Source organism: Stegastes partitus, unplaced genomic scaffold (genome assembly GCF_000690725.1).
Source record: "Stegastes partitus isolate 25-593 unplaced genomic scaffold, Stegastes_partitus-1.0.2 Scaffold21, whole genome shotgun sequence".
Lineage (NCBI taxonomy): Eukaryota > Metazoa > Chordata > Actinopteri > Pomacentridae > Stegastes > Stegastes partitus.
In genome coordinates, this window is record NW_007577752.1 from 63,417 (window position 1) to 90,484 (window position 27,068).

Sequence of the window (27,068 nt, forward strand, 5' to 3'; positions counted from 1 at the left end):
GCTCATGTCATAGAAATGCATTTGCCAGCAACTGAGACCATTTTAAAGGTCCCAAATGAGACCCGTTTTTAACGAGTTAATATCAGTGTGTCATTTACCACAATGTGTCTCTCAGGTTTCATATCAAAACAACAGACATCACTGATCCTACCATGCCTTTGTAACCGCTGGTTTTGACCCTGTTCCGAAAAAGTTATTCCCACTGATGCGATTGGAATTCACTTTCTCTGATACTGAGAGTGCACTGAGACACTGGTGTTCATTCTTAAAGCCAACAACAGAATATATGTTGTGATTTCCTTGTAGCTGAAACATTTTAGAGTTAGCAGAAGTGGCTCTGTGCCAGGCAGTTGGTCATTTAGAGTTGAATCGGATGGCTCTATTTGCCAGTGAGCGGCAGGGCTTATCACGTTATGACGTCACAAGAGGCTGCAAACCTAAATGGCAGACATACTGTTTTGATATAGAGAGAAAGGAAATAAATTAAAGAACAGTCATCTGTCATATTTGGCAAATCACTAGACACACTGGGAACACAATAGATTAAAAAAAAACCCACTAAAACAGTGAAAATTTGTATAACATGTTCCCTCTAATAAATCTTGCTGTACGCCTTACATCCTGAAGCGATACTGATGTGTGCCCCAAGGAGGAGAATGCAGTTAAAACAAATCATATCAACTCATATGATACACCAATTTTATCTGCAAACTAAACGAGTGTAACATATAACCTTGCCATTATTCATGTCCTTGCAATTGTCTATAATTAGCATTGTAACAACATTGCATGCTTTGACCTTGTGCTGACTTCCAGCTGCAATTTTGTTATGTGTATGGAAGCAAATGCATAATGACAATAAAAACAATTCTGATTCTGACGTACGTGGCGTTGTAGCAAAATAGAGTCCATCAAGCTCAGTGATAATGTCACGGCAGACAGACAAGACATTTAGAACGGGATCTTGTCTGTCTGTCTGCCATTACAGTACAATAATGTCTTCTACATTTGAACGTGGTGCAGCCCTGGCTGCTGAATCATTTTCAGCTCTGTGATGCACTTTGTTCCCCACTTTAAATACGTAAATTTTCCAAATAGAATCCTAACAAAAAGTATCTCACCTTCATACTAAAGTGCATTAGAGTTAGTCTCCCTAGAAGTATTTATATAGCTTGATTTATTTTTTAACTGTTGTCTTAAAATTCCTTGAACCCTCCTCTCACCATCCCCCTTGCCAACGTGAATGTGGAACATGCTATCTGGAGCAGTGCAGTGGCTGGGCCTCGGTCGATCAGTGCTCCGTTTTAGTCGCCTTTAAACAGAGCGTTCTCGTTTTGGGAGTTCAGACATGGATATTTATATCCAGCGGGTCAGCTGAGAAAGAGCCGAAATGAGCAGAAACACTGAGTCCTGTCTGACAAATGACCTTCCTTCCTCTGGGCTTCGCAGTTATGAACAGAGTCGTGCAAAGACTGAGAGGGAACGAAGAGTTCACCTCCCAAGATCTTTAAGTCAAGCGTTGGAAGCAGGACGGATGACATCCAGCGTCTACTCTGCCACCAAAGTTATTTTTGTCAAGAAAATGGATCACTGCAGACGTGTGAGCTCAGTTAACACAGATTCCCCTGATGCATTATGCATCACTAAATTTTTCTTTGAACTGCTGAAATTTGTAGAAAAAAAAAAAAACAGAGGTCAAGTTCAGGTTTGAGACGAATGAGTGAGTAGTGCTCGCACGTCAAAAAACTTTTTACAGAGATTTTTTCAAAAATGAAACAATTTATTTGGTCCCCATTGTATTGGCTTTCGCAGTTCATGGGATTAGCTGGCAGGTAGGAAAAACTTGAAAATGGTAGAAAACAATCTTTTCTTTTCTTTTCCATTATTAGCCCTCCCAGCACGAGGGGTTTTAAAGCAAAGAAATGCTGGATTTACAGCTTCGACATCTGACTGTTGACAACTCTACGAATGTAGCTTTTATCTTCTGGTTGAGTTTTTATTCCTCTGCACTGCTGACAGGCATTTCCAGAGGCATTATCTTCCTGAATTGTCTGTAAATGTGATCTTTTTTTATTTTAAACATTTGGCTCAAACATTGACCTGACCTCACTGAGAAACTGATAAGAATTTGGTGCTCAGAGGTCACTGTCACCTCACTGGCTGCCGACTTGCAGAGATAGCTCACAGACGTGACAGTCCTCTGGCCCACCACTGCTGCACTGCAGTCTACGTTTAAGAATTAGTGATTTCTTTGCAGCAACACCCACATTTGAAACGGTGTGTACCTGCATGGCAACAGCTTTGTGTTCTGTTAGAATCAGCTTTATTGGTCAAATATCTAAACATGTACAAAGAATTTACCTCCGTTTTTTGTTTGTCTTGAGCCACTTTCAGACATCCACTCCTTTGCGTTAATCTGACAGCTACTGAACGTGCCGTCTTCATGTCTAAAAGACCAGCACCCTGTTTACTTTTCTGTAAAAGTCACAATTGTAATCTCAGTAGGTTGGACCATGTAACATTTGTGTATCACTGTCAACATGACACCAGTTGGAACTGAACTGCCACAATAACAAATTTACATGCACAAGCTATAGTACGCTGAGCTGTGTGTGGCTTTTTCAGTGCCAGTATTCATCCAATAACATTCCAGAGAGCAAAAGACACATTTTGTGTCCCAAATATACACTGACAATAGACCTTTCTCGCTCACTTTGCTCCACAAAATCAAATCTATAAAGCTACAAATTGAAATGTTCATAAAACTAAAACTACTCCAATAAAAGCAGACACAGTTTAGATTGATGATACTCACCAATAATGAATGTAAACGATTTCCTTGCCCCACAAAACGTTAAAAGCTGAAGTTTAGTTTGCTAAAGACCAGAACTGTAGCTTCATTCAATACTTAAGATTATAAATGATCCCTTACATGGAGACAGCATCAGTCTGGGCAAGGATCCAATCACAAGTCACACTGTGTACTTTTCTTAACATCAGACAGGTGAGCTGACTATAAGCTGCCCTTAAATCATCTGCTGTTTAGCGACCGTCCTCTGGCTGAATCCTGAGCTCCATCAGCTGTTGGGATGTTTTTACTTTACTGTTGGTATACAAGTAGTAGTTAGATTATCATCAGCACACAAGGATATGATTTTCAGTGTTTAGGATATCATAAATAAAGTAGGCTGTTGGTTATTTAGACAGTTTGATGAGCTGCTTTTAAATAATCTTTATTAATTAGTGCATTATTATGGATTTAACATTATGTGATGTCTTGTCTAATCTGCCATACATGACAAATATGGTGAGTGAGCTACTGTATGTCTGAATGACAGAATGCTGACACTCTTAATGACTTGATCAACCCAGCAATGTTATGTAGCCCATGTCTGAAAAGGACTTAATTGAACAAAGTTTTTACTATATTTTGTATGACTTCAAGTAGCCTGGTTGGTGGAGGCGTTCAAGCATGAGGCAGTAATTCTAGTTTAATCCTGAATTCAGTTGTCATGTCTTTTGTTGAGGACTTAGTGAACTGCAGAAATGTGGGAAAATGGTATGCTGATGATATGCACTGCTTTGATGTGCAGAATCACAGGCATACTACAAAGCTACAGAGCCAACTGATTTGATAAGCAGAAGCAATGAGTACTTAAGACAGATTCAGGGAAGCAGGGAGCCTCCAACTGCAGTAAAATGCCTTTGCCCGAATGTCACTCTGTCTGGGAAGCCAGTAAAGGAAAGCCACAGGGATGAATAGATGAGGGCAACTTGGCTGAACATCGCTGTCTTCAAAAGGACTGTTTAAACAAACACATTTAATCTGAGGAGCAGACGTTGGCCTGCCTGAGGAGGCTTTAGCTCACATTGTTTGGATCTCGGTGGATGCATTGAGACCCGCAAGGCTGACTCACATTGCTGGATTGTAATTTCCAGTAATAGCCTCATTATTTAGTACAACTACAATTTATCACAGAGCACTGGGTTATAAGACAGGTATGATGACAAATGTTTGCCATGAATAGCACACAGTTTTCTTACCTTGGTGTTCCTTTACCTATCAGGAACTGCATACACTGTAAAGAAATCTGTCATTTTAAGCAATTTTTCCTTTTTATTTTGCAATTTTTTTCTTTATTTTTTTGAACTACATTAAAATATGAATGCATTGAAATATAAATAAACTGTAAATTTTCATGTTTAATGTAAAACAATATTAAAAACCTCTAACTGTGATATGTTATATTCTATGATTCTATTGTATTGTATTCTATTATAGATTATAGGTAATTTAATAGTTTTTTGTTAAACAATACAAGCCAAAAACATACACACAGCTAAGACTAGAAAATGTGTTTTAAACAAAGAAAGTTACTGTATTTTACGAGATTGTTGTTTTCTGTTATTTGACTGTGTTTTCGTGCCTCGTCTGCTGAAATATTACCCTTTTTGTTTTACAGGTATTTATTTATTTTACAGTGCATGTCTAAACATACTTGAAAGTTGCCTTGAATGAGTATTCTTACTGCTTTTATGGAGCTCACCTCAAACCTTTATTAATACAGTGCATCATATGATTTAGTTTTATTTTTCTGTTCATTTTTATTCCCATGGATTCCAGTTTTGAAGATATAGACAGAAAACAGCTGATAGGCTGGTGTGTGGACTTGCTGTTGGTGGACGTTTGATTATTCAGGTTGTGTCTGAGACACTGTAGGGAGAAGTCGATTCCCACCTTGACTTAAGTCATTGAAACATTCACCAATCTTTCACATTTGACAGCTTTCCAAACACATGTATTATTTTATAAGTATGACATTTGTCAACATTGCACATATTTGTTGTATGATTCAGTTATACAGATATATATTTAGATTTATATTTATGTAGATATTAATATGGACAGTAAATACTGTGTGGCTCGACCACTTTTGTCTTTTTGACAAACAACTTTTGTAAGAACTGCCATTCAATTCAGTGCAGAAACGTAGGATGTCCAGAAGATGATCCATGTCATCCAGCTGTCTCTCCACTGAGTCTCTCTTCTCCAGCTGTAGTTCAAGATGGTGGAGTTAGAGTTTGTCTAGAGATGAGAAACTCACTACAGAGACAACCAGATGACAGCGAGGATCATTACAACAGCATCCTGGTCAGCCTACAGGTGGGAAACACAAAGCAAGATGAGCCGGGACTAACTTGTTAGCAGCGACTTCCCTTTCTGAATAAAATACTTATGTACAGCACCTTTAAATGATCTGACTGAGTCCAGCTCTCTGCCTGTCTCTGTATATCTGTGCTGGAGTTGTTTAAGCATAATACGACACGTTAAGTTAGCTTAGCCGTGCATGTATATGAATATGGTGATCTGAGGTGCATTTAGGTTTACGCTGTGATTTTTGCAAATGGCAGTAAAATTGTGCTGAACAGGATGTTTCACTGCATAAATTCATAGAAACACATACTAAGACAGCATATGGATTTGGATATATTTAGCTGTAAAGTAACACAAATACGGGCTGTGATTAAACACGACACCCACATCTGACGATGGCCCAACTTTACAGAATGCTGAATAGGGCCGTCATGCATCCATAAACCCAGTTAAAAGCACAAGTGATAGATAAAAGAGAAATAAAAAAAATGCAAACATGTCATTACTGCTGCTCAGCTCCTCAGTAGGAGGGATGACTAACTCAGAGCCCTAACCTTCGCTTGCCTACAACCACCTAAAATCCTCTGCTGAATTCTCACTTCACATTTCTTGTGTGGCAGGGACAAACCTTGTATTGTTAGGTAGCATTTCTATAGATACAAAAATAAACAGGCTCAATTTTTAAACTTTATTTAAAATATTTCATTAGCCTAAGAAGTTATACAGTGTTCTAAACTGAGGGTCACATAGTATAGTATATGAATATGTACACTGTATGAAGTTGCGTGTCCATTTTCTGCCTTGTGCTTACTCTGTATGTCAGGTCTTCTTTCACATTAACATGTGCATCTGTATATATTTAACCGTGTAAATTCAGAATCGGGCTGCAAGGTGGCTCGGTGGTTAGCATTGTTGCAAAATCTGATGCTATTAAATAGTTAGAATTTAATACTGTGACAAGTGTAATGATTATTTTATAACACTCCAAACCCCAAAATATTTGTTTTAATGTAATGTTAAGACAAAGAAAAACAATGAGCTTAACCCTCTAAACTCCAAGCAGTTTCTGGACGTTTTTAGCTTTTGTCATATTTGTACTCACTGTGTCCTGTAAAGTTGTACCCCTCTAAAAACACAAGTTGAATATTTATTTTACAAAAAAATGGAAAAAAAACGACTGGAATCAACGTGTACAAGAGTGCACAGGTGTTACTAATAGTCACTCTGCATAATATAGATATTCAACTATTTCCATTTGTCTCCATACTCTGCTCTGTGTAAACTCAGTCAGTAGTTCTGCTGAAAATACCCTGAATTTTTTTATCATCTGTTGGTCATGGCTGAGTCACTCATAGCTCCTCTGGAGAATCATGGATTTTTTTATTTTATTTTTTTTTTCTCCAAAATCTGGTTAAAGCAAATGGTTTACTTTTGACTAATTCTTATATCAGAAATCTTAAACCAAACAATTTTCATGAAAAATTTTGATTTTAAGTTTAGATTTGGTTAAACTACCCGGCCACGTCACAGATGAATAGATCAAGGATTGTCAGAAAGTTAGAAATCTAAAGATTCTACCTGTTTTTCAGGTTGTGTCTGATAAATGGTATAATTTTGGTGATTTAAAAAAAAAATCTGGTGTGTCTTGTATGTTTCAAGGTTCAGAGGGTATACTAAGTGAAGGTTTGGATTTTTAAAATACATTTTCTGCCAAAATCAGTCACCTTGATATAGAAAAAACAAAAAAGCAAATTATAGTACATTTAAAAACAAAATGCTGACAGGTGAGTATTACAGGAGCTTTTAAAACGTCTGTCACCGACACAGATTCATGTCTGTGAGCTGTGTTGGGAGTGAAAGTGAGCCTGATGTGAGACCTCCAGCCTGCAGTGGTAGTGACAGTCTCTGACCCCTGAGGGGAAACAGCAGCGTTTCACACTAACTTAGAGTGTCTTTGTTGTTGTAGTGTCTTGTTGTACCAGTCTGCAGTGTCAGCGAGCAGTCACCCTGCAGGCAGCCATTAACAGCAGCTAATGCAGTCTCTTCTCCTCTGTTTCACCTGAGAAAAGCACATCAGCAGGTCAAAGGGACACACTGTCCCTCAGAGCCTCATTCTTCTGAAAGTGGATTTACAAGTTCATACTGCAGCTGGGTGACGCCAGCGCCGTGGTGTCCGTATTGATGAGGGGGCATCGGTGTTGTGTATTGCGCTCATCAGTGTTGGAAGTATCAGTTCAAACTTGCAAATCATGGCTCACCCTCAAAGCTTAGTCATCGTGCTGTGAAACCGGACGCGTCTGTGGGCAGATCTGCTGAAGTGTTAGAACACCTCCTGACTGCTGTCCCAGCTCGTTCATTTGATCAGTGAGGGCTGTCGTTCTTCCACCATCAACAGAGTCCTTCAGTTACCTCTCATCACCCGCTCCATGCACCGGTCATTTCATTACGAGTCATCACTTTCTACCTTCACATTAGTGATGGCAGCTTCAGAAGAGGAAAACATATGCCGGTCAATGTGTTGCTATGGTAACATCAACAGTGGAAGCCACATCCTCCAGTTTGCTTCAATGATGTTCTCTCAGTATTTGCTTCATATTTGCTACGCTTATATATTAGAATGTGAATATGACTTCACTTCACATGCATTTTTAAATATTATTTTATCATTTAAACAGTTTTCATCCTTTCACTGGGCTAAGTTTTAACTCCTTAGTCATGTAAATGTAACCATCAAGATTCATAAGGGTCATATTTAGACTTTTTGACATCTCTGGTTGGTTTATTATCTTTTATTGTGGCTCCTGCTTCAGATTATGATTTATCATTGTGCTCTTTTCTTCGTCCGAACAGTCGCAGTTACTGCTGCTCATAACCACAAGGCAAAGCATTTTTATTTATTGAGCAAATGATATAATTTAATTTAAAATTGCTAAACAAGATGCATAAACAAATTAAAACAAGATAGGATGGGGAATAGCATTAGAACCTGCAGTGTGGAACTTTTGACTCCACTTTCTGACAGTAAGAATAACAACACAAACATTGTCAATGCGTGGTGATGATGTACGACGTGATCCTTCCTCGAAATGCAGAGTTTCTTTTGTATCATCACAACATCAGCACGAGAGACTCTTCTTTGACACCTGCTAGTAGGGCTGCACAATATATTGTTTTAGCATTGACACAGCAATCTGTGCATGCGTAATAGTAGAAGTATTTCAATCAAACTCAGCACGGTACAACTTTTTTTGCTGCTTGACACCAAAAAAAATCTCACACAGTTCACATTTTTCATAACTAGTCTGAAAGAGAAGTCTAATAGAGCATCATTTACTCCAATCCAAAAAGTTCTTGAGCACACCAAGGTAAAAAAAACAATTACAAGACACAGAGTTTATTGACATGTGCAGCAAAATTTGCAAAGAGCAGGAGAGGAATGCTGAAAGGGAAGATTTTGTTGCAAAAAGTAACATCACATCAGTTTTTTTGAAATATTTCACCCACAGAAAGAACACAAGTTTTTCTGCAAGCAAAGCAAATGATTTGTTCGAAGTTTTAAATCAGCACCACAAAGTTCTGTATGAGGCGCAACGTTAGATGTGAATGGCATCCAAAGCAAAAAATAAAAAATAAAAAATGTTTTGGATGCATTTGTCATTGACGGCACATGAGAACAGTTTAAAAAGTGTTCCCGCTTTTTTTTAAACCTTTTTATTTTCTATGCAGATGTACTCCTCTACCTAATCATCTCCAATCATTCTAGGATGACTAAGATTATTAAGTCTTTCCAAACACAGTTATTCAAGCCATCAGGTGAAAGTTCCTAAATTTATTTGTGTTTATCACAGAAGAGCTCTGACAAACCAATTACTGCAGGTGTGCCAGCATGGGAATGACACTTGATTTAAAACTCTAGTATTGCTGTGCAAGACAGAGAGACTTACACATGGCTGTAGATAAGAGTGTCATTGTTAAAACTCTGCATTTCAATAACTTGATGAGCTTTTTATTTTTTCATCCTGCTGAAAATGCGAAATGCAGCTTTTGCTCTAAGTTGGATTAGTCCACACCCTAAAAAAGAGCAACCAGGACAGCCAAGTGAAAGTTTTCATGATCTGACATTAAGCAGCGACACAGAGAAAAGGATAAAAACTCCTGACATTTCTTTATATGAAAACGTCACAGGTGATGATTTGCTAGATAAGATGAAAATTTGGTTGAATGTAAAACGATGCCTTTCCGGGGTTTTTTTTTTTAAATCAGTGTTTAAAAGTTAATGTCATTTCGTTCAATAAAAAAAAAGAATCAGCTGAAAACAGATAACATTACTGTGATTATCATCTGTAATATAACCACTACTTATTGAGTGCTTCTCACTCTGACTCACAGATGGTCTAGACTTGGTAGTACGACACTGATTACTGCATTGATATAGAAGTGGAATCATTTCAGTTTTTTCTTTAATGTAGGAAATTGCCTTTTTAGAAATCAATTTTATCCTTTTGCATATTTACTGCTGATAGCTGTCCTTTGTGCTTTAATGATGTCTCAGACTTTAATATCACACAGTCTGAGGCTGAGAATGATTTATATCAGAGGTGTTTCATGGAAAACACATGTTGACACCCCAGATTGTTAAAAGATAGCATAGTACTGCAAACTCAGGGGATGTACTGACGCTCCCGGTGGATGGTGGAGTCACTGAGATCCTCCTATTATTAGACCTGTCTAATATCTAATCTGTGCTAAAACAAAGGGGAATTAAAAGCTCAACATCATCTCTCTGAAACAAATGAAGTACTAATATATATTGAATATGCATAAGGATGTATGGAAATGTGTTTCAAATGCATTTTGTTACATTTTCCTTGTTGCATATGGACTATAATGCATAGTGTTTTCATGCACAGATACAAAATACCACTTTCCAACCTCCAAGGCAAAAATTGTATGTTTCTGTCCAGTAAATAAGAGAAATACATGAAATTACATCTGATACTTCATATTAATCATAAATATTGGGCTCAACTTCTGTGTTGTGCTTGTGGCTTTAATTTTAAACTTCACCCAATAGACATCAGTGACCTATTTCCTATTCCAACTTTTGTTCTTGGGTTGAAACACAAGTGGGTTGACTGCCTCTATATAGGGATTGCCCCACATACGATGCAGAATGCAGTATAGTAAATCTCCCTGACTCAAAGAGGTTTCCTGATCAGGTCTGGATACCGTCCAGCAGGATGTCTTCAGACCAGATGTCCAAATGTCTGGCAACAGTGTCGGTCAACTTGTTTAGCTCATCCAACCTTCAGGTCTCAGTAGAGTTCCTTCAAACTTGCTGCACTAAACGATGTTAACACAATGTTTTTGATCTTCTCCTACAGGACAAAGGACTCTCCACCACAGGAGTGATGTCCTAGAGACTGTGGTACTTGTCAATCCTTCAGTCGACACTGTCGTATCAGAGGTGAGCTCAACATATTCTGCGGTACCTTACTCTGCTGGATTAGATTTACTGAGGAAGCAGTAAATTAAGAAATGCTTACAGAAAGTTCAGCTTGGGTTAATATTTACACTTACTAGCTTACTGGCTATAAGGAAAATGAACATGTTTTGTTCTAGAAAACCTTGTTTCATTTTACAAAAAAGTACTATTCTGAAATGCTACATAAAAAATATAGCAAAATAAAAATTCAGATATTCTGGGATGAGCCTATAGCTGAGTAGTTATGGCGCATACCACATGGAGGCAGTGAGTCCCAAGTTTGAATACCAGCTGGCTGGACTTTAACTGTACATCATACCTCTACACTCTTGTATTGATACCAAACACCATTCCACCTAAAAGCTAATGAAACATTTCAGGACATTTAGACAAAATCTTGTTAACCTTGACACCGTTTAAATGCATCTTCTTTCTCTGTGATAAAGGTATTTCTCTTTATATCTTGTGGTCTCTCCTTTCTCTCCTTTAACTGTCCTCTGTCCCCATCTCTTTCTCTATCTGTGTGTGTTTTCTAGATCCAGTCTCTAGTCACTGACTCAACAGGACACAAGCTTCTGGTCTTGAGTGGCCAGAGCTCAGATCACGGTGGCCTTCTCCTTCAAACTGGGGTTTTCACCAACCAGACCTTTTCAAGTGTCTTTACTGATCCTGGGGTGAGTCTTCTACTCTCCTCCAACACCTAAACTCTCCTAAACTGTACATTCAGAAATTCATTTGTGTGGTCTAAAATAGTTTAATATGAAAGGACGAGTACACATTTTAATAGGTTATTTGTAAGTTATTTGTCAGTGCTATTGACAAAAAGAAAAGATGACTAACAATTAAATCAGATTATTCAAATTTCAACTTTCTGATCTTCTAGCTGAGTTAATCATTTTGTTCTTTAAAAAAAAAATAGCACCCTGCCTTGTTACATAGATTGTCAATTGTTTATGCACATCACCACTGACCCAGATATGTCCGGGTGTGTCTTACCTGCAGGTCAGTGAATTACTGGGCACAGCAGCCCCCAAGCAGCAGGCTACACTTACTGTGTCCTGCCGTGGGGAGGTGGGCTGGAGCTCCCTGGGACAGCAGCAGACCCTGAGGGAGTTCCTGGAATACAAGCTAAACCCTGAACCTGTTCTCCCGAAGATGGAGGGCGTCACAGAGTTCACAGAGTACATCTCTGAAACTGTTGACGTTCCTTCACCTTTTGACCTCCTGGAGCCTCCTACCTCCGGAGGCTTTCTGAAACTCTCCAAACCATGTTGCTACATCTTTCCCGGTGGACGAGGAGACTCTGCACTCTTTGCTGTGAATGGCTTCAACATCTTAGTGGATGGGGGCTCTGATCGAAAATCCTGTTTCTGGAAGCTGGTCCGTCACTTGGACCGCATCGATTCAGTTCTGCTCACTCACATTGGTGCTGACAATCTCCCAGGTATCAATGGGCTTCTTCAAAGGAAGATAGCAGAACAAGAGGAGGAGCAGTCACAGGGCTCCACCAACTATAGTGACTGGATGAAGAACTTGATCTCTCCTGAACTTGGTGTGGTGTTCTTCAATGTACCTGAGAAGCTACGTATGCCAGAATCGAATCTCAAAGTGAAGCGCAGCATCGAGGAGGCATCACTTACTCTGCAGTACCTTAACAAACTAGGAATCAAGCCGGAGCCTCTCTTTCGAGTGGTCAGCAACACCATTGAGCCCATTACACTTTTCCACAAGATGGGAGTGGGCAGGTTAGACATGTACATTCTCAACCCTGTCAAAGATAGTAAAGAGATGCAGTTTTTAATGCAGAAGTGGGCTGGCAACAGCAAGGCCAAAACTGGTATTGTGCTACCCAATGGGAAAGAAGGGGAAATATCTGTGCCCTACCTGACATCAGTTACAGCTTTAGTTGTCTGGCTCCCTGCCAACCCTGCAGAAAAGATTGTCAGAGTGCTGTTTCCTGGGAATGCACCACAAAACAAGATCCTAGAGGGCCTAGAAAAATTAAAACACCTTGACTTCTTGCGCTATCCTGTAGCCACACAAAAGGACATTGCCTCAGGAGCTCCTCCCTCTGTTATCAAACAAACCAAGTTAAAACAGAGAACAGATAGCAAAGAGAGCCTCAAATCCTCCCCCAAAACCACTGCAAAGGCCTCAAAGAAAGAAACTGAAGGACAAGATGATGTGTCAGCCACCACAGAGGCAAAGAGTGACTCTGTGAAGGAAAACATATCAGAGAAAAAAGAGGAGAAAAAGCCTACCAAGACGATAAAATCTAAAACTGAAGTGCCAGAAAAGAAAAAACTCTTGAAAGAAAAGTCATTAAAAAAGCATTCTAAGGAAAGAGTGTCAAAAATGGATGAGAAAAAGGACAAGGAAAAGAAAGAGATCAAGAAAGTAAAGAAAGATGACTCTGCTAAAAAAGATGAGAAAAAAGATGGTAAGTCCAAAGAGGACAAGAAGAAGGACACATCCAAGCCTGAGCTGAGAAAAATCTTGAAGCCTGACCTAAAGCCACTTACACCAGAAGTAAGAAAGACATTACATAAAGCTAAAGTGTCAAGTAAAGCCAAAACTGGAAAAAGTAAAGCAGCCAAGGCTGAACCTGCTGAACCCAAAGCAGAGGAGCCAAAAGTTGAAGCTGTTCAACCTGAACCGATGGAAAATGGAGCTGTCGAGGGCACATCTGCTCCCTCAACACCTGAAGACCTTACCAAGGATTTTGAAGAACTAGAAAAAACTGAAGTTAAAGCTGTATCAGCGGAGCCAGCAGACACTGTTGAGGTTTCATCAGAGCCAACAGCAGAAAGCCTTACGCAAGAAAGCAAAGAAGCACAAGAAGCAATTTCTGAAATCCCACCTGCATCAGAGTCTCCAGAAAAGTCAGTACCAGCCCCAGAAGTAAAAGCTGAAACTGAGGAAAAAGACAGAGAGTCAACACAAGAGAGAGAAATTGAAGAGGCTCAAAAGTTTGAGGATGAAGGAGCAGCATCACAAGATGAAGATGAGGAAGAGGAGGAGGAGGAGAAGGTCCCAACTGCTGAAAAGAAAACACAGCAGGAGGAAGAGGAAGAGGACATGGGAATAGGTGAAGATGAAGATGAATCAAAATGGAAGGAGGTAAAAGACGATGGACTTGACAGGAAACATGAGATAGAAGAAATGGAGAAATCAGAAAATCTCTCAGCTAAAGTTGTTACAAAAGAGGAGCCACAAATGCCTCCATCTATGGACGTGAAAGAAGAAGAAGAGCTGGAGGAGGAGGCACTGGAGAAAGCCGAACTAGAGGAAGTTGAGGATTTGGATGTAATAGCAGATGAAGAAATCAAAGTTAAACCAGAAGATGCAGTTGAAAGCACAACCACTGAAATTCTGACAGCAAGAAAAGATGAAGAAGAAGAGGAGGAGGAGGGCTACCTGTCACATGTTGGAGGGGCCACTGCTCCCATAACCTCAGTCGTTCAAGGTGCTGCTGCTGAACCCATCTCCTACATTCAAGACGAGACGATTCCTGGCTACTCTGAGACGGAACAGACCATCTCTGATGAGGAGATTCACGAGGAGGCCGAAGAGAGAATACCACACCTTCAATACGACGTTGGTGCCTATGATATCTCTGTTCCAGATCAGACGGGCTCCTTTGTAAACATTCATGGCATGCGGGAGATGCAAGCTGCAGCCATGACAGAGAAAGGTTTTATTCCAGGTGTGCATGAGCAAGTATCTGTGTTCACCAACATCATCACTGCTCCTTTAGCAGAAGAAGAACATGTGTCTTCTGCAACGTCCATCACAGAGTATGACAAAATATCCTCCTTTCCTACTTCTATCGCCGAAGATCAATCTGTGGCATCTGTCACAGCAACTCCAGCTGAAGAACCGTCCAAAACCCCAGCTCTCCTGTCAACCTCACCTGACGCCACCCAAGGCAAAGAGCAACCACTTTCTGCAGGAACTCCTTCACCACCTTCTTTAGAAGATGACAAACAATCCAAATCCCCAGCTGATGATTTACAGCTTCCTATTGCAGAAATGAAGACAGTTGCTAAAGTTCCTGATGCTCCTGAAGAGGAGGAAGAAGAAGAAGAAGAGGAAGAAGACCAAACTCCTAATGTTGACATTTCACTTGAAAAACTCCAAGAGGGCTATGCTTCATCACAGATGCTACAGGGTAAAGAGAAAGGCATTGAAAAGCTTGCCAGTTCAGTGTCTCCTGAAAAGTCTGTACATGACATAAAACCAATCCACCTACCAGTTGAGGAGGAAAATATTGATGCAGTCGCACCTAAAGACATTTCATCTGTTGTGCCTACCAGACCGTTTGGATCAGACTCAGTAACTTCAGAGAGTGAAGAGCGTTGCTTTAGTCCGGATGATATCACTGTGAAAATGGCATCCCCTCCACAGTCCGGACCCTCAAGTGCAGCTCACTCTCCACTTCGTCAGTCACCAGTAGAAGACAAGACAAAGGTCTTCTCTGATTTTGAAGTGCAAAAGCAAGAGGTGCTTTCTCATCAAGTCACCACAACTGACGATGAAACAAAAAAGAAAGATGACACAGAAGTAGACACACAGGAATATGTTGACAAACAGAAGGGAGATCAACATGAAGTAGACGTTCCAAAATCTTTCGACAAATCATTTGAAATGGACATCAAAGAGGCTCCAGTGATGAAAGAGCCAGAAAAAGACACTTCATCAGCGTCAAAAGATGAAGGGAAAAAGGCAGAAACAATACCTGTTGCTGGTGCATCTTTAACAGAAGAACAGCCAGTTTCAGGGACGGATTCCCTTATTTCATCTGCACAACATCATGATGACGCAGATGACAGGTTCAAAGACAAAGAACCTGAAGTGCCTGCACCAGGTAAATTTTCAGAGGGGGAGAGGCGTTTCTCGGATGATGATGGTGATGATAACAAGAAAGATGATGATGATCATGATGATAAATCTGCAGTTAAAACCATCAAGGCGGAAGAGGAGAAAGAAAAGGATAGCAAGCTCGATTCCAAACAAATGGAGGATGAGCAGAAACAGAAATCTGTCACCCAGATCCAAGAGGACGTTTCCGTCCTTAAGTCCATCACAGTTGAGAAAGCAGAGAAAGAGCACGTTAAAGATACATCGGATCATAAACCTGTCACAGAAGAAATTGCAAAAGACACTGTCACTGTTGATACATCCATTAAAGGTGGACACATAGAGCCGGAGAAGGAAATTATTAGTTTAGAGGCCAAACAAATGGAAGATGAGCAGAAGCAGAAAGGTGAAACACAAGAGCCTGATTTTGACCTCCGAAACAAAGGTGAGATTAAGGAGACAGAGGTTAAAAAGGATGATGTGTCTGATAGTAAGATTTTAAAAGAAGAAGACAAGAAAGAGACAGAAAAGAGTGATACTTTTGATATTAGCGCAATAAAGACTCAAGAGAAAGAGATCAGTGCGGTCCACCCTTCAGATATCAAACCTGTTAAAGAAGAGATAGAGAAAGAGGCAAAGAAAGACGGGATGCCCATCACTAAACCTACTCAAGATGAGGAAAAGAAAAAGGATGCAGAAACCTCTGATATTAAACTGATCGCAGATAAAAAGGAGGAAAAAGAGATGGAAAAGATCGATGTTTCTGCTGCCAAGCCCTTTATGGATGAGCAGAGGCAAGAGGAGAAAGAAATGGGTGACATCACTGTTGCTAAACTCAGCAAAGAAGAAGAAATCATTAGTAAGAGTGATGAATCTTCTGTTACCATGAAAGAAGAAAAGGGACAGGAGATTTGTAAAGATGCTAGCTCAACTGTCAGCCTCACCAAGATGGAGGAAAAGGATGTAAGTAAAGATAACACTTTTGAGGCCAAGTCAACCACTGAGCAAGAAAAGGTGGACACAAGTAAAAAAGATATCACTGACACTAAACCTTCCAAAGAACAGGATACAGATATAACAACAAAGGATGATGCATACATATTTGAAACAGCTCTAGAAAAGGATAAGAAGGAGGACATAGGTCAAGATGATACTGCTGCTGTTAAACTTATTATGACAGAGGAAAAAGACAAACTGCCGAGTAAGGATGAGATTTGTACTGTTATACCAACAGTTGGAGAAGAAAAGGAACTGGAGGAAAGCAAAGGGGATGCTGCTGTCATTAAACTTAGCAAGTTGGAGGATGAGCATGTGATCGCATCTAAGGATGATGATATCTTCGCCACACCAACCAAGACGGAAGCAAAAGAAACACCTCAATCTGTCAAACCAGTCATGGAAGGAGAGAAGGAGCAAGAGGCAAGCAAAGATGTCACTTCTGCTATCAAAGCAGCTAAGATGGAGGAGGAGGATGTAATGATGAGCGAAGATATCCCTGCTGTCAAAACACCCAGGGATGAAACAACCATGAAGGATGTCACATCTGTATCTACACCAACCACTAAAGGTGAAAAAGAGAAAGAAATCAGTAAAGATATCAGTCCTGTTGTATCAGCGACAGAAGATGAAAAGGAAAAAACAGTAGATAAGGAGAAAACACTTACTGTTAAACTGTCTGAAGAAGAAGAAGAAGTGACAGTTCAGGATCACAGTGTTGTTGTCAAACCCATCAAAGAGGAGAAAGATGCAGTCACAATTAAGGATGGAATTTCTGATATAAAACCCTCCAAACTGGAGGAAACAAAACACATTGAGTCCCTGACAGTTGAGGAGAAGAAGGTTGAATTAAAAGATGTTACACCAGATGTAAAACTCATCAAGGAGGAGGCAAAAGAAACACCAAAAGAAGGAACTACTGATAAAGAAATTGAGGTTAAAAAAGAGGATGGAAAGATTGACACTCCTCAGTTTGTATCCGTTACAGAGCAGAAGGAAAAGGAAATTGATGATGCTTCTGTTAAAACCACTAAGGATGACAAAGAGGTGGAAAAAGGTGACACTTCTGAGAAACAAATAAAACAGGAGATTAAAGAGCAGGAGAAGAGTGACACTGATGACCACAAACCCATTTTGGAGGAAATGAAGGATAAGGAAACTGAGAAAGATGGAGTGAAAAAAGAGAAAGAGACAGACGCCACTGTTGAACAACCGACGGCTGCAAAAGAGAAAGAGCCATTTAGAGTTGAAGCCATGGAGGAGGATTTTAAAGATGCAGTCATACAGGGCAGTTGTGAAGCGGAATCTATCAAACAGGAGACCGAGAAGGAGATGGACACGCCATTGAGCACCAAGGAAGAGAAGAAAGGTAAAGATGGTTATCCTTTCAAGTCTGAATCCAAGCAAGATGATAAAGAAGAGATATGTCTTCCACAGGCCAAGACACTGGAGGAGGAGATGACTAAAAAGGATGATATTTTTGAGATTAGTGACAAGCATATACATGAGGAAACATCTGAAAAGCTTCCTTTCACTCAGAAAGAAACGGAAACTCTTGGCACTGCATCAAAAGAAATGCCGCAAGAGTCCTCCGTAACAACATCAAGTGCAGACTTAAAAACCGTGAAAGATGGCCTTTCTGTGTCTCCCCACGACATCCAGGAGGAGACAAAAGAACAGGATAAAGGTTCAAAGGTCATTTTTAGTCAGGAAGAGAAGATGGAAAAAGAAAAAGATGATGCACATGTTGCAGAACTCAGCAAAGAACAGAAAATGGAGAAAGAACAAGAAAAAGAATACACTTATGAGACTGAAGATGTCCAAGATGAAAAGACAAAACCAGCAGAGGATGCAAAGATGATTGAAGAGAAGGATGCTGCTGACATGAAGACCGATGAGATCACAGAGAAAGACAAGTATGACTCCACTGATGCAGACCACACCAAAGAGGAGAAATGGGAGAAAGAGGAATTACAGGAGAAAGACCTGGACAAAACCATTAAACAACCTGCACAGACAACATCAGCAGAAACAGTGTTGGCGTCCAAGTTAGATTACAAACCTGCCTTTGTGGTTCAATCATCAGATGAAGACAGAGAGGATGAAGAGGAGGAAGATATTTGTATGGGAGGAGCAGGTTCCAGACCTTTGTCAGTGGAGCCGAGAAAATCTGACCATGACATCTCTCCTGAAGGTTTGCCGTTGACCCAAACTCCACACACAAGTGACCAAACTAAACCACCAGTGTCTCCACAGCCCCCAGTAGTTATACCTACACTTACAATGCAAGAGCCCTCTGTGGATGAAGACGTCAAAGAGTTTGGAAAAGAAGAATCCAGGCTTTCAGCTGAAGCAGACAAAGATATTGTGAAAACAGAAACCACATCTGCACCCCTTGCCAAGCCAGAGCCCTCCTTTGATTTTGTCACACCAAAGGAGGAGACAACCTTCATTTCAAAACAAGAAACAGCTTCTGGTATACCAGCTGCCAAAGCAGAACCAGACTCAGTGGAGAAAAAGCCTGTGTTGTCAACAGTGTCAAGCACCGACAGCCAACCCAGGAGCTGTACACTTTCGAGCACTGAAAGCCAGTCCAGTGTGGAGGAAACACCACAGCAAGACAAACAGGTGCCATCTCAGATGAGCTCTGGAGTCTGTGCTACACAAAAGACACAGCTGGATGAGAAACCAGGAAAGGAAGCAGAGAGGGAGATGGAAGGAGAACGAGAGGTGGCTTCTCCAGGATTATCTCAGCCTTGTTCATGTTTTATGTTGGAGAAAGAATCTGAGGATGTCAGACACACCACTGACACTGCAAAAATTGAGAATAAAGAGAAAATGAGCCCAGAGAAGGAGACACTCAGTGGAAGCCTTGGAGATGAGAAGCAATCCTGTGGTGCATCAAAGTATGATCCGTATGAAAAGCCCATCCCAAAAGATCAAGATTTGGACTCGAGAGAAGAGAGTGAGGTTTCTTTAGGTCTTGATCATCCTTCTGACATCTGCATTGATGATAACAGAAGAACAAGCCAGGCAGAGGCTGGAGGAGCCATGTTTCTCCTGGAAGATCAGTACAAAGAAGAGCCTCTGTCCTTCAGTAGAGTCGACTACAGCCCGGTGTCCCTCACCGAGAGTGAAAGAAGCAGTCACCACAGTCGAAGTGCCTCTCCTAAACATGAAGACAGAGAGAAAGGCCAAGAGGAAGAGTGTGAGAGAGAGGACAGAGCAGATACAACTTATGTTCAGAGCTTTTCATCTGTAGACATGCAAGACAACAAAATGTCCCAAGCTGCTGAGTCTTATTCTTTCAGTCCCAAAGAAGACAAACCTGAGAAATCAGAGAAAGAAAAAGAAGATATGCAGGAAGGTGCTGCAGCAGCTTTTCATATACGGGCAACGGGAGAAAGTGATGTAGTTTCTTCAAGTGCTGCCATTCAGACACCAGGTACATCAATAAGACAAGAAACACCTTCTCCCTCCTGGAGCCAGTCAGAGCTTGGTGCTCAGGCTCCAGCTACTAGTGTTGCTTTCGGAGAACTCACAGAAAAGGAAACGACAAAAAGAGACAAAGAAAAATCTGCTGAGTCGCTCAAAGAAAAAATGGATTCCTCTGATCATAAAAGAGAGGCCTCGCCATCTGGTCGGCACTCACCTGCAGAAAAAGACATTTTACCTCAACAAGCATCACTGTTAGAAGAAACATCGAGTGACTCAAGGACTGCTCCTGGAGCCACCTTCATAGGACATGAAATAGATGATAATGTTTTGGCTTCTGATAACAGTCAAATAAGCAGTTCTTCACCTTGTAAAGCCCCAGGTTTTCCTGAAGGAAAAGAGAGCCTGATAGATAAAAGGTTGCTTGTAGAGGGGGAAGATTTCAATGTTGATGATGACGAAGATGAAGATGAGGAGGAGGAGGAGGAGGAGGAAGATGAAGAAGAGGAGGAGTCAAGTGATGTAGATATGGAAAAGGGTGCAAGAGAGCAGTCTGAAAAAGAAATGTGCAGACGCGGCTCTGATGACAGTGCTGGATCAGCAGAGTTAGAGGACTCAAATAAAAAGTCTCAGTTGCCGACATCCAGCCTCCCTAAAGAGGAAACAGTCTGTAAACCAACCCCTGATGATGCCTCAGCATTTAAAGTCACAGAGACAGACAAGCAGGATGTAAGTAAAAAACCATCTGAATCAAAACCACACAAAGAGGAGGATGCCGTTAGTGATACAACCACATCCAAACCTCCTGAGACGAAGAGTGAAGATGTTGGTAAAACAACGCCATCACCAGACCCAGATTCACTCAAAAGAGATGTAAGCCTTTTTGCTCCACCAGATGTCCCAAAAGACACAGAAATAAAGAAAGTAGAGGACACAGATAAAAAGCATTTGTCTCCTGAACTGACCACAAAGAGGAGGTTGTCGTCAGCAGAGGATATTACTTTCTCTGAAGTACTAGAATCAAAAAAAGGTGATGAAGGCAAAGTGTCTCTATCACCAGAGACAAGCTCTTTGACAAAAGATACCTGTCAACCAACCTCTACAAGCAGCCTGCTAGGCAGCTCTTTGCCACCTGATCATTCTGAGTCCATGTCCAAACCTACAGCTAGTCCCTCGCCTCCCCTAACAGGTAGCTATGCCGATATCGGACCGAGCAGATCATCAGCTTATTCTGAGGGTTTTGATAGTGAGAACAGGCAAGTAGGGTTGAAGGAAGATAAGAAAGAAACATTTGCACTCTCAGATTCCTCCCAGCTATCCAAGCTAAGCGATGATAAATATTATAGCCAAAAAGAAGCTCAAGAAGAGAGTCTAGATGAGAGGCAGACCCAAGATACTACTGCAAAACATGAGGAAACTACCTCATCAGCTTGCACATACACCACCTTAACGTACTCTACTTCAACGTACTCCTCTACATCATACAGTTACTCATCTTCAGCCTCAACATCTGCCCCTTTTGGCCAACAGTCAGGAGACAAAGTTGAAACTTTCACAATGTCAAGCTCTGAAGTACCTTTAGCCAAAGAGGAACCATCATTCACAAGCTCTTGCTTTGGAGGGTTTCAGAGAGACGAGTACATGGAAGTGACAACGACACCGACAGCAAAAGTGTCTCTACCCAGCCAGTTTGATGAGGCTAAACCATCATCTCTAGGCCTGTCCACCACTGCCAAGCAGGTCGAGGATCAAGGTGGTTCTGCAAAGCCAGAATCAGACACAAAGTCAAGTACTAAGATGACAACATCTACCACAGCACCCTCTCTACAAAGTACAGAAACTGCAAAGGTGTCTGAGAGTTCATCCATGTCAGAGGCTCGCTTTGATGTCTCTCCACTCCAAAGGGCTGACTCCTCTGACAGGGGGTCCCCAGGGTCAGCTGAAGACAAAGAGCCTGATACACTTGAAATGGAGGACAGCACCTTACCATGCCGTATTGAATGTCATAAAAGCAAAGTGGCTGAGCAAAAAGAGACTTTTTCATCAATTACTGAGTCATATGCGGTAGAGAGTACCATATACTCCACAGAAACAAAGACAGTTAGCATAACCTCGAGTACCATTGTGTCTAAACCTGATGTGGCAAAGGAAACAACTCCACAGACAGCCTCAGCCACTCCACTGAGTGACAGTGGAACTACCAAAACCTCATGTGCCATAGCAGACCTGCCCAAAGCAGAGGAGGGCAAAGAGAAAACAATGCAGGAAAAAGAGGAAAAGACAAATGGAGCTGTTCTACCTTTGAAGGAAGATGTCAAAGTGTCAGAACAAGTAACAAGTGAAAAAGATGGAAAGACAGAGACACTAAAAGACACTGAAGTCAAACAGAAAACAGATGACAAGACAGTGGATGAAAAGACCAGTAAAGATAGCACAGAAGAGAAAAAAGCAACACCTGATCCAAAGCTGAGTGAAAAAGTAGAAATTGGTAGACAAGGAGAGGGTGAAATAGTGGAGGAAAAAAGTTTGTTGGAAAAGCCATCAGAAAGATTAGAAATGAGAAGAAAGAGCAGTATATCTGATTGGGAGCTACTACAAAGGCCCGATGACTGCCCCAGTGCCCCCCCTCCAGGGTATGGTGATGATGATGATGATGAAGAGGAAGAAGAGGAAGCAGTAGAAGCAATGGAATGGATGTCCAGCGCCCACAGTACCCCTGTGTCCTCCTTAAAAGATGCATATCACACAGAAACCTCTAGTAAAGGAGACGAAAAGACTGAACGTCCCTCTGACTTGAACACCGGAGCAACCTCCTCCTCTGCCTCCCCTCAAGGCTTCTCCTCCTGCGAATATAAACATCGCAAAGGAGACCTTTCTCCATCCTTCATCAATCCCAGTCCTCATCAGCTCTCTAGTGACGAGGGCGAGGGGGATGACCACAGTGACCACTCCCAGGAAGGGGATGAGGACGATCAGGAGCAACACTCTGTGAAAAGGAGGTCACACAAGCAGAGGCGCCACCACACTCAGACTCACCATGGAGACGCAGCACAGGGGCCACACCAGCCGCCTGGAGCAATGTCATCTGGTCTTGCTGTGACTTTAGCTGGAGAGGAAACTCCTCCCACGTCCGTGAGCGAGTCGTTGCCTTCACAGTCCGACTCTGACGTCCCTCCAGAAACTGAGGAGTGTCCATCTATAACGGCAGAGGGAAATCTGGACTCAGATGAAGACGCTGAGCATCTGCCAGTGGACAAATCATCTGCCTCTGGAGCTGGTGGGGGCCACCATCCTCCCTCACCACGATCATCTCAGAAGACTCACGATCCCCTCCCTACCCCCATGAAGGACCCTCTACCTCACCCTCCCCACCCAGATGTGTGCATGGTCGATCCAGAAGCTCTTCTCAATGATCACAGCAGCACAGAGAAACTTCTCAAAAAGGAGCACAAGACCACCAAGGGCCTCAGGAAGGGCAAACCCAAGTCAGCCTCTCCTGCTCGTAAAGGGGAATCCAGAAAGAGGTCTTCTACTCCAGTGAAGCAGGCTAAGGACTCTGCCTCACCTCGATCAGCCTCCCTCAGGAGGAAGGACACGGACAGAAGCTCTAGGCTGATCAAGATGTCTGAGACCCAGGGCTCAAGGAGTGAGATCCTGACCCCTGGGAAAGGCTTAGTCAACGGCATCAAGAGCAGTTCAGGTGTGTCAACATTTTCAAATTCTGTAACACAACAAAACATGAATTTACCTTTTGGTGAATAAAAATGTGCTCACACCACAATAAATCAGGCAATTAATTTGCCATTAGAAGAAACTGTAAAATGATTAATTACTTCTCCTGGATGTTTTATCATCACTGGACGGAATTGTATTTGTTAAGATTTGGACATTAAAAGACTGTTTTCAAATGAATCTGCAGAAAATGGAAAGTTTATCAGAACTCACCTAAAAGTTAAGTCCAAGCCCCACGAGCAGGATTTGTGACTTAATGACTAGTTTGGAAGTCAGTCTTGGTTCAATAGACAGCTCACACAAGTGCCATGTGGAAACTCTGAGCCTTTAGTGCACATACATAGAATGAATTTTGACTGATGGAAGAGATCACTTGTAGCCAGTAATTTGACTTGAAAATATTTGAATATTTATACATTTTGAAAATTTTCCATGTGGCATTTTAAGAACCACACTAAGCAGGTAGATGAACTGTTTCAAATGACGAAATCATATCAGGCTCAAACTGTTATTTAAAGCAGAGTATTTTTTTATACATGTTTGAGCATGCTTTAAGAACAGTGCACATTGAGTGTTGCACACAAAACAGTAAAGTCAAAGTTGATTGCACCTCTATACAGCCAAAATGAGAATGAAGCCTTATATTTTCATTATATTGTGTATGTAGAAACTCTATTTGAGATTCAAATAAAATTCCAATTCCAATTCCTATTATATAACCTTGTTAATGCTCTTAGTTGAAATATCCCAAACTACATTAACATAAACTGTAAAGTGTTATACTCAAATTAGTAGATACCACTTAGGAAAAGTTCTTGATAATATTTTGTGTACATGACACTGGTTGAGTGGTTGCTGTTAACCTAAATTTAATTTGTCTTAGTAAATGTGCTTGTTTTGGGGAGTTGATGTAATCATGTTAACATTTCCTGTGTATTTCACAAGTCTACATTTCACAAGTCTACACTTAATACCGTCAGTACAGTCCTGGTGTAAAAGACTGGTGGGATTAACTTTTACAGTGAAACATTAAAAAGCAGAGCAAGTGTAATTTGTAAAGGAAGCAGGAGGACCTTGGAATGATAGAATTGCAGCACAGACACGATTCTGTACAATTATACATTGTGGTAATATTTTTGCAGAAAAATTGACTTGTGTAAATAAATTAAAAACAGCTTGTTCAGTTGATGAAGAAGCTGCTTAATTTATTTGCTATGTAGTGCAATTTTAGTAAATAAGTAATGTTATTATACTAAAGCTGGTTGATATTTTTGCTCACTTGAAGGAAACAACACCCAGAAATCTAGTTCGACTGTCCCCCCTGGACCACCCGTCTACGTTGACCTGGCCTACGTGCCCAACCACTGCAGTGCCAAGAATGTAGACCAAGAATTCTTCAAGAGAGTGCGAGCTGCATACTACGTAGTGAGCGGAAATGATCCCGGCAGTGGAGAGCCCAGCCGTGGTGTCCTGGATGCCCTGCTGGAGGGCAAAGCTCAGTGGGGCTCTAATTTACAGGTATTTAGCCTCCGTTTCTGAATGCAAGTGTGCGTAGTTCTTCAAACGTTCATAGTCACAGTGTGCTGTAGCTACTGTACATACTGATGCTGCTTTGACAGACTGTTATGGTAAACTAAAGGCAAAGTTTCCTTGTTAGTGAGATAGGAGGGGAATTATAAGGTTCAGAGAGCCAAAAGGAACCCCAATTATGCAGATGACTGCTCATTCGGATGCACGGTAATGGATTTTTGCAGATATTTTCCAACTTGGCAGATTGCGTTTTCTGCTTGTCAATTTGGGCATCTTGGGCCCATGCCGATATTTCATGGTAAAGCCTTTATCTGTTGATACCGGGGATGTGAAAACACCATTGTGCATCTATCATGTAAATTATTATAAAGCAACTCTCAGCACTATCCTTATTTTACCTTTGGATGGTCTACTACAGTAAGAGATCAGAAGAATCTTCACTCTGGCCTCTAAAGAGAAAGTAAATTAAGCTTATGTCAGCACATTATCAACAAAGTTAAAATAGAGTTAAAGTACGATATGTTGTGCTGGTTTGCCATGCTTAACTGAAGGGTAGGAAACTGACCAGGAACATTCCCAGGTGGCCATCATACCTTATGCAGATACCTCTACCCTGACTGGCTTTAGCTTACTACAGCTGTGCACAATTCTAAAGTCTGTGATACTTACGGTTGCCAGAGTTGAGACAGATCTTTTCCAGCAGAAATGTGCTGCCAAAAAATCTGCAGGAATGTGATGCTATCCAGTTAGCACTGGCCAAACATCTGTGAAACACTTCAGGCAAGACAGAGAGGTGGTTGTGTACATATCCCACAGTCTGTTTAGGCAATGTGCATGATAACAAATTTAATTTAAAAATGGCTCCAACTCTCTTAATGCTTCCAGCAATTGACTGGACTGAACTTTTTTTCAACTGGACATTCAAAAATATAGGCTGGTTTCAAAGATAAATGAGATTCATGGTGTTACTGTGTCTAAATCATGTCACCACTTAAAAAGGAACATCATCTTAACCAGGGGTATTCAATTAAAAGTCACTGAGGTCCAGTTATTAAAATTTCCTCCAAGTAACAGAGCCGAATCAAAGTTCAGTTTTTGTCTTATAGCCTTCCCCTATGGCCACATTTTCATGGTTTCAGCAATATTTATTGCTAATTTTCAGTGCAGGATATGTTTAACTGAGTGCAGTTAGCTCTTTTACCCTGGCAAAAAAAATGAGGCCTTTGTTTCAGATTAGAGAAAACAAAAACTTCAGAATAAAATACATTTTTTAAAAAGTGCAAAACAGTGCCGAATAACCTTTTTGTCTCTTAAATTAAAGAGGTCCCAGCCTAAAGAACTGAAGGCCTCCACTTCAAATAAAAAAGTCAACATCCTCAGAAAACAAATAAATAAAAGGTTTCGTTTGCACGTTGCTGGGCTGTAAATGTATGCCTGATGAGTCGGATAGATCTGTCATACAGGGCTTGCAGCTCGGTTATTTTGCGTGCACTCAGCTCGGACTTCAGGAGATAACTTTGCTCAAAAAAGCTGTGCTTTGTTTCGTAGCGGCGCTTCGCGTTGCTACTTTTAATTAATGCCACATTTCCAGAGCATATGAGGCACACTGATTGTGAACTGCCTGACAGAAGAATGAACATACATTTCTCCGTCCACTCATCTCAAAGCAGCGGTTTTCCTCATCAACCTTCCTTCTTTTGGAGCAAGCCATGCTGTCATCACTGTCTCTTCCTCTCTGCGCAAAGTGGCAGCGGCGGTGAACTGTGGCACTTCCGTGGCGCACTGGCCATGCAGGGTAACCAAACGATTTGATTGGCTCGACTGAGTGGAGCTATTGCCGTATTAACTGGAGTAGCAAAAATGCTCCATTAATAT

At 41.1% G+C, this 27,068-nt stretch overlaps 1 protein-coding gene across 1 annotated transcript in view; it reads left to right on the forward strand.

The window, feature by feature from the left end:
- Positions 1-25,202, forward strand: part of map1ab (microtubule-associated protein 1Ab) — a 74,218-nt gene extending 49,016 nt beyond the window's left edge. Inside the window, exons 3-6 of the mRNA XM_008294717.1 lie at positions 10,540-10,622; positions 11,177-11,314; positions 11,643-23,631; positions 24,949-25,202. Of these exons, the coding sequence (XP_008292939.1) occupies positions 10,540-10,622; positions 11,177-11,314; positions 11,643-23,631; positions 24,949-25,202 (12,464 nt within the window). The remainder of the gene's footprint in view (positions 1-10,539; positions 10,623-11,176; positions 11,315-11,642; positions 23,632-24,948) is intronic.
- The last annotated feature ends 1,866 nt before the right edge of the window (positions 25,203-27,068 follow it).